Source organism: Takifugu rubripes, chromosome 15, assembly GCF_901000725.2.
Source record: "Takifugu rubripes chromosome 15, fTakRub1.2, whole genome shotgun sequence".
Classification (NCBI taxonomy): Eukaryota; Metazoa; Chordata; class Actinopteri; order Tetraodontiformes; family Tetraodontidae; genus Takifugu; species Takifugu rubripes.
The window spans coordinates 3,973,282-3,981,716 of record NC_042299.1 but is presented as its reverse complement, the minus strand read 5'-3'; the positions used below and the strand labels follow the sequence as shown (position 1 = coordinate 3,981,716).

The following is an 8,435-nucleotide window of genomic DNA, read 5'->3' as shown; positions in this document are numbered from 1 at the left end:
TTGTTATTATAACCTGCTCTTTCCTGATATTCTGCCTTCTACTTGGTGAGTCATTTGTATGGAATAAAGATGCCTCCCCATGACTTCTACTTCCCAATTATGTTGCCACTGCTCATTTGCTTTTTTTCAACACAATACTCTTGCCTTCCACATCAAAGAAAACTGCATATACAATCTCTTTATTGACTTGAACTTTTCTTACCTCCTCCTGTAAACACACGGCTGGATCTTTATTATATGGGGCAATCAGGTTTTTGCTTTGAATAAATACATTAATCTCTCATTTAGTCCATTACTTACTAGCCCAACCATATTCTGATGATGCTCGGCAGGTTTAACAATAATCTGAATCCTTTCAGTTTTGGATTTGATTTCAAATGTTGCATTTATCACACCAGCATTAAAAGCCACCATTTTCTTCTTCTGCATCCATAGTTTCCTTTTGTCTTCTTGCTCTTTTGTGGCCTGCTGCTCTTACACCCCTTCCTCTCTTTGTTTTCCTAGTCTAGTCAGCTTCAGTATACGATACTCTTTCTCTCATCCTGATCTTGTGGGCCTCCACTTCTCACCCCTTTGGTTCCCTCTCCAACATTTTGGTTTCACTCCTTCCCCACACTTCCCATACTCATGCTCACCACCACATCTTGCACACCTCTATTTTCCTTTGCAAACTTGGCTATGTGCCTAAACTCCTGGCAGTTAAAGCAGCTCATTGGTTTTGGTATAAACTCCCTCACTCTTTGCACCATAAACCCAAAATAAACCTCTTTCGGAAGCTCCTTCGTATCAAACTCCAGCATTACAGTTTCAGTTTCTTTTGTCATTCACCTAGCATTGTTATCTGCATTATTTCTCACCTTCAGATTCTCAATCAGTTCTTTAATTCCTACAGCATAGGTGTCAAACTCTGGCCTGTGGGCCAAATTTGGCCTGCAATGTAATTATATTTGGCCTGCGAAGTCTAATTGACTATTAGTGCTGGCCCACTGGTATTATCCTTTAAAGTGCATGTGCTAATACTACAAATACCAGAATGCTGTGCTGGTGTTTTGGTGTGAAAATCCACACTCTACATCAGCTGGTGGTGGTAATGCACCAATACAGTATGTGGCTTGCCAACCACCAAGAAAGAGGAAGCAGTCATAGTGACCTTATATGCTAATGCTAATTCTGGCACTACCCCTCTGAAAAATGATTAAAGGAAAGGCAGAAAATAGGACCTTTCTGAACAGGTGAAGGCAGAATATCTGTTTAGATATGTAAAAGAAGGACCTGTCTTCCTTGTATGTGGAGCCAATGTGCAGTACAAGGAGAACAACAACAGGTAACACTATAAAACACAACACCAAGACAAGCACAAGCACCTGGAAATGATTCAAAGGCGCCAGAAAGTAGAAGAGATGAAAAGGCATTAGATTTACATTAACTTAACTTACAATGGAAAAAGATTGCTGTTGAAATTTAAAAGAGAAGAAATGAATGCCAGTGATGTGTTTTTTAAATTTGAATTTCAACTTTGCATGTGTGCAATAATAAATTATATATTGTACTGTGTACTGTGTTCCATGTTCAGTTGAGCAAAACTAGTTTGGGTCCATATCAAAAGGTTCCATGTTATAGCTGGAGGAAGATTTTTTCAATAAATATCAATGTTGGCCCGTGACTTTGTCCCAGTTTTGAATTTTGGCCCACTGGGTATTTGGGTTTGACACCTCTGTCCTACAGTGAAGGGTACTACAGTAATAACCCCCCCCCCCCCCCCCCCCCCCAACTCTTTGCTTCCTGACCTTCACAACTTCAGACACTTTAACTCTCCCCAAACTACTCATTTTTCTTTGTTTTCTCCACCTGCTGCTATGTGTTGCACCCAATAAGCAGATTTCCATCTCCTAAGATCCTGCCATACTTTACTTCTCCGACTTGTGCTCTTATAATTTGTGTTAGTTTCAGTAGATCAACTTTCTTCTCTCCTCCCTCTCCCTCAAACCGGACCACAACATTCAGCACTTCAATCTTTAGGACCGGTTTACCTCCTCTACACCCCTCACTCTCTGTTCCAGCTGAGCTACTGATCGCTTTATCATCCTTTTACTCCCTTTCTTCCTCTCCTCAACACTTGCCCATTTACTCCCTCCCCACTACAATCTACGCTATCACCATCCATCTCTCCCTCTTTCATTCTGATCCCAGCTGTCTTTTCCAACAGAAGTTTACCAAGAGTTCTTTATATAGAGTAGATATATATTGTCCACTGGAACTTCCACGCCTGATATCCTCCCAGGTTTTGCCTATCCTCCCTACTTCCTATTACTGACGCTGAAATCTTTTTGAGAAACGTCACACCGCGCCAACTCTCCCATCGCCGGAAGTGTTTCGACATCATAGTCGTATGACATACTGACGACCCACCGAAGAGGGCACACAAGAAACAAGATAAAGCGCTCTTTGTACTTCCGCTTTTGACTATAATGATTTCCAAAATGTAAAGTTATTTCCACATAATACAGCCAACGCGATATTTTTTTGGAAAAAAAACGGATTTATTTTATATCAATACTTTTCATATTAATTACATCTTTATAGTAGCTTTAAAATAAGTTACTACCGATAAACGTCTCCGTGTAAAAGAAACCAACTGCATGGTAGCTACTATCTTGTGACCAGAGTCACCTCAGTAAAATTTGCGCAAAGGCTGGAAAGCAGATTTCCTCAAAGCTGGTTCATTCACCTACAGGACAGTAATGGCAGGGAACAGCAAGACTGAGAAAGTTGAGCTGCACGTCCCTGCTTTAGAGGAGCTGCGCAGTGGTAAATAACCGCGTTTTGAGTCACCTGCACGTACATACGTACATAAAATGGAAATGATTCCATAGACCGACTTAAAAAAGAAAACAACAAAACTTGTTTCTCATTTTAGTGCTGCAAACAGGACTGGAGGCCAACTTTGCAGAAGTCCAGGTCAGTGTTGTGGAATGTCCTGATCTCACCAAAGATCCATTTCAGTTTCCTGTCAAAGGTACGAATTGTTTATGCATGTTAAACAGTAGCTAGTTAGATAGTGACTTTTATTTATTTTTTTAAATAACAATAAAGAAAATCTGTTTCTATATATACAGATTCTAAGAATATATTAAGATTGTAAGAGCAATGGTATGACTTTACATTTAACAATAAAATATGGCACAAGACATTGTTAGAACATTTAAAAAGCTGCTCCATTCTTTTACTTTTAGGGAAGTATTTAATTGAGTTGTGTTAGTGCTTCTTTTTCAGTAATACCAGAACATATCGGTACATTGTTTTCTTGTTTTATTGATTGACCCTGTAGGCTTGTGTGGAAGTCCACGGATAACAGATGTTGGTGGTGTGCCGTACCTGGTTCCGTTAGTTCAGAAAGACAAGGTAATTTATTGTAAAATAGTGATGCCATGCATCAATATCCTTTAGACTTGAGTATCATCCGATGTCCTTCTCATCCCCAGGAATATGACATGAACACATTATCCAAGGAGCTGGAGCTGCCTGGTGCCTTCTTCCTTGGAGCAGCAGGCGCTCCCTCCAGGAGTCTTGGAATGAATGCAGAGGTGACTCCCATCTACCCTCATACTACAGGTTCTTGCTGACATAATGTTAAGAGCTCCTCCTGCATGTTTGACAAGTGATTCAGATCTCTTTGTTTTGTCAGTCATTAAAATTTAGATTCAAAAAGACAGTTTTATGTATTTAAAAAATATAATGCCACATGTTTACATTTGAAACTAAATTGCAATTAGAGGAATGTGGGAAATTCTATTTCAAACATTAATCTGCATGAATGAGAGTCTTCAAAAGAGTTAGAATTCAAATGAATGTTGCATGCAACATTTCTCTAACCTGCAAATTACTTAGTTTCTAAAATAATTTAAAATAAATTTACTGAAAATAAAAGTAGAACATTTAGTCAGTGCAAGTTTATTGGTTCTTTTGCTCTTATTGGTTAAATGTTGCACTGTTTAGTGATGCAAGACTGTTGTTTCATCCTCAGTTGATGCCGCTGGTTTTGACTGAAGCCCAGGGAAGACCTGCAGTGAACAGTAGCTACTTCTCCTCCATCAATCCAGCCGATGGCCAGTGTCTGCAAGAAAAATACTGTGACAAATCCTCCGACTGCAGCTTTGGGCTACTGGGAAATCTGTATGCTTGTGAAGGGAAACCTGGGAAGGTAAACTTCAAGATATTTAAAAGAAAGCATTGTCATCCATGTTCATAATTAACATCTCTGGTTAAACATCAATGAGACAATTATCTGCAACTTAATAATGCTGATTTGGGTCTGAGTGAACTTTAGCCACAGGTGTACTTCCAACTTAAGGCAGAATAAAAATTAACAAAATGAGAGCCACTGTAATCTGTAACCACAACAGGTCCTGGAGGTGAGGGCCAAGAAGAGGACGGGGGTCAACAGTTTGGTGACAGCTCTGAGGAAAGCTCTTCATGCTCACTACCCTGATAAAAGCCTGGCTCTGGGTGGCACCTTCATCATCCAGAAAGGAAAAGCTAAAATTCACATTATGGTAACCATCAATGTATTAAGTGATAGTCACTGAAATTTGTCATCTTTGAACCCGTTCCCTGTGTATTGTGCTCATCAGCCAAGAGAGTTCTCAACCTGCCCGCTGAACACAAATGACGATGTCAACAAATGGCTGAAACATTTTGAGGTCAGCGCGCCACTCGTCTGTCAGTCGGTGCTGGTGTCCAACGATCCCGTAAGTGAAAACACTCTAACACACACACACACACACACACATGCGCATATATAAATATTTAGTGCTTACAATGTAATGTTGGAGGAACAAAGGATAAAAAACATTATCCATTTGAGGACGTGGATTTCAGACCACAAGTCTTAATAGCAGTTTAGGTGGCAGAAATCTACTGTTAATTTACAAATTATGTTTTGTTTATTATAATGTGGTTAAAACATGTCAGGCATCACAATATTGAAATAATTAAGGAAATCTAATTAGTTTTGTTTCAATACCATTGATATGTAGCCAGGTTAAAAACCTCCAAAGAAATGTGTTTTTGTCACTTTCCCTGTGTGTCCAGGGTTTGGACCTGCGTGTGGAACACACTCACTGTTTCAGTCATCACGGAGAAGGTGGCCACTACTACATCGATACCACACCTGATATGGTGGAGTACCTGGGTTACTTTATGCCTGCAGAGTTTGTGTACCGTGTCGACAGGCCCAAAGAGACCCATGGAGTTGGACGTGATTAAAAACAAGAATGAGTAAATGCAAACAATCAGCAAAGCATCTTTGGAAAACATTGAAGGAATTCTACAAACAGTGATTAGCAAAATTTGCGCAGCATTGATCTGCTTTAATACAATTACTGACAAATATTGGTTTTACAGATTGAAAACGAATGCAAAAAAGTGTTTTACCATAATAAAAAAATGTTAGTGTTTTGTGTAGTGTCTCTATGTGGTTCAATATAAATGGCTTTGTGATGAAACTGTAAATGCCTTCACATCTAGTACCTAATTCAGCTTTCTGCCTGTTTGTACTTCTAGTTATCACTACATAGCCATTATGCAAAACAGCAACAAAAAATATATATTTGGAGTTTTATCTCAACGAGCATAATTCCATTCATATAGTTGAAATAATGAGGCACATCTAAACATGGATATATGTGATATTACACATTTATTGCCAGAATATGGCAAAGCTAAAGTCATGGTGGTGTCAGTGGTGGTGAGAAAACATTCAGGGTCTCGGACCCGTTGTGTCGTTTTTCAAGAGGAAAGGTGAGGAAGCTCCAGTGGCTCTACCATGTCACCTCCAGAAGTACTCGGATGACACAGTCATAGTCGGATGTGTGGAGAATGGACAAGAGGACGAATACAGGGACCTTTTGGAGAGTTTTGTTAGGTGGAGCAGGGAGAACCTTCTGCAGCTCAACGTGACCAAGACGGAGATGGTGGTGGATTTCAGTAAAAGCAAATCCCCACCCTCCACAGTCTGCATTAGTAGGAAAGATGTAGAAATAGTCCCATCTTACAGGTTCCTGGGTGTTCAGCTGGACAATAAACTGGAGTGGTCCACAAACACCGATGTTGTCTACAAGAAGGCCATGAGCAGACTCTACTTCCTCAGGAGACTCGGGTCAATCAATCAATCAATCAATCAATCTTTATTTATATAGCGTCTTATACAATCAAAATTGTTTCAAGGCGCTTTCCAGAATCCCAGGGCCTGACCCCAGACAAGCAACAGTGGCAAGGAAAAACTCCCCTTTAACAGGAAGAAACCTTGAGCAGGACCAGGCTCATGTAGGGGGACCCTCCTGCTGATGGCCGGCTGGGTAAAGAGAGAGGAGAAGGGGGAGGACAGGTAGAGGAGAGGAGAGGAGAGGAGAGGAGAGGAGAGGAGAGGAGAGGAGAGGAGAGGAGAGGAGAGGAGAGGAGAGGAGAGGAGAGGAGAGGAGAGGAGAGGAGAGGAGAGGAGAGGAGAGGCACAGAGCACAGAAACACACACAAAAAATATAATGCACAATCACTTCAGCGGGGCCGGAGGTCATTATGCAGCTCCGAGGGCGGCGATACCTGTAAATAAATAGAGGGGGGGAGAAGCAGAAAAACTACACAAGAATCAGCATAACTAGTCTGCTTGATGAGGAGAGGAAAGGAGAGGAGAGGAAACCATGACCCAGTGGAGTGACAGAGGCCTGTCAGGTGATCATGTTTCCGGACCCCGGCAGCCTTGGCCTATAACATCATAACTAAGATGTGACCTAACGATTAGACGACCCCCTAAGTATGATAATTTGTCTGTCTATGATAGTAACTGGAACTACTGAATTAGTAACAATAAGCTTTTTCAAAGAGGTAGGTTTTTGAGTCTGATCTTAAAAGTAGCGATGGAGTCAGCCTCCCGTACCTGGACAGGGAGCTGGTTCCATAGCAGGGGGGCCTGGTAGCTAAATGCTCGGCCCCCCATTCTACTCCTGGAAACTCTGGGAACCACAAGTAGATCCAGGTAGGATGGAGCTAGGCCTCTGAGGACCTTGTAGGTCAAAAGAAGGGTTTTAAAAATTATTCTAAATTTAACGGGCAGCCAATGAAGCGACGCCAGTACAGGAGTAATGTGATCTCTTTTGTCAATACCTGTCAGAACTCTGGCTGCAGCATTTTGGATCAACTGGAGGCTTCTTAAAGAGTTGTTTGGACACCCTGATAATAAAGAGTTACAGTAGTCCAGCCTGGAAGTAACAAATGCATGGACTAACTTTTCAGCATCATGCCGCGTCAGCAGTTTCCTGATCTTTGTGATGTTCCTCAAGTGAAAAAAGGCACTTCTAGAGACTAATTTAATGTGTGAGTTGAAGGAGAGATTTTGATCAAAAGTTACTCCTAGATTCCTCACAGAGAGACTAGATGTTAATGAGATACCATCTAGAGTGATCATGTGATCTAATCTATCCCTGAGAGGTTCAGGACCAAACACCATGACCTCAGTTTTTCCTGGGTTAAGGAGGAGGAAATTTGAAGACATCCAGGACTTTATGTCTTTAAGACAGGTCTGGAGCTTCACTAACTTCTCTGTCTCCTCGGGTTTCATGGATAAATAGAGCTGAGTGTCATCAGCATAACAATGAAAATTTATCCCATGCTGCCGAATAATGTTCCCTAAGGGAAGCATGTACAATGTGAAGAGGATTGGTCCGAGTACAGAACCTTGAGGAACTCCATGGCTAACCCTACTGTATGAGGAGGGAACACCATGGACATGGGCATACTGGTATCTATCAGATAAGTATGATCTAAACCAGTCTAGTGCTGTCCCTTTAATCCCAATCACATGTTCCAGTCTCTGTAACAGGATGCTGTGATCAACTGTATCAAAAGCAGCACTGAGGTCCAGCAGAACCAGCATAGAGACCAGTCCATGATCGGAAGCTATGAGAAGATCATTAGTGACTTTAAGAAGTGCTGTTTCTGTGCTGTGGTGAGCTCTAAAGCCTAAATGTCCTTCAGTGTTTCCAGCAGGATGCTCCACATGTTCTCTCAGTCTGTCATGGCTAGCACCATCTTCTTTGCTGTAGTGTGCTGGGGAGCAGGCATTAAAGCTAAGGATGCCAACAGACTTAACAAACTCATTAAAAAGGCAGGGTCTGTTGTTGGCTGTAAACTTGCAAACTTGGACGACATGGTGAGGGACAGGATGGTGTTCAAATTGCGGACAATCATGGACTCCCACCCCCTCCATAACACAGTGGACAAACTGAGAAGCAGCTTCAGCAACAGACTCCTGCAGCCTCGCTGCTCTAAGGAACGGTACAGGAAGTCATTCCTGCCGTCCGCCACCAGACACTATAATTCATCCAAACCCAGTCAATAACAATAATTGTTTAATGTTTATGTTGTAATTTTATTTCTATTTT

The 8,435-nt window shown here is 41.5% G+C and overlaps 1 protein-coding gene across 1 annotated transcript; it reads left to right on the top strand.

The window, feature by feature from the left end:
* The first annotated feature begins 2,648 nt into the window (after window positions 1–2,648).
* Window positions 2,649–5,461, top strand: c15h11orf54 (chromosome 15 C11orf54 homolog). Its single transcript, XM_003976275.3, has 8 exons — window positions 2,649–2,808; window positions 2,918–3,016; window positions 3,329–3,402; window positions 3,483–3,584; window positions 4,025–4,201; window positions 4,404–4,553; window positions 4,632–4,748; window positions 5,092–5,461. Exons 1-8 carry the CDS (start codon window positions 2,742–2,744, stop codon window positions 5,263–5,265), a joined length of 960 nt encoding a protein of 319 aa, XP_003976324.2. The 5' UTR covers window positions 2,649–2,741; the 3' UTR covers window positions 5,266–5,461.
* The last annotated feature ends 2,974 nt before the right edge of the window (window positions 5,462–8,435 follow it).

What these genes read in the sequence shown, in the direction of transcription:
- c15h11orf54 (XM_003976275.3), top strand. Translation starts at nt 2,742, where the DNA reads ATGGCAGGGAACAGCAAGACTGAGAAAGTTGAGCTGCACGTCCCTGCT. An exon ending in CGTTAGTTCAGAAAGACAAG is followed by an intron (nt 3,403 to 3,482) that starts GTAATTTATTGT and finishes TCTCATCCCCAG; the next exon opens with GAATATGACATGAACACATT. An exon ending in AAGCTAAAATTCACATTATG is followed by an intron (nt 4,554 to 4,631) that starts GTAACCATCAAT and finishes TGTGCTCATCAG; the next exon opens with CCAAGAGAGTTCTCAACCTG.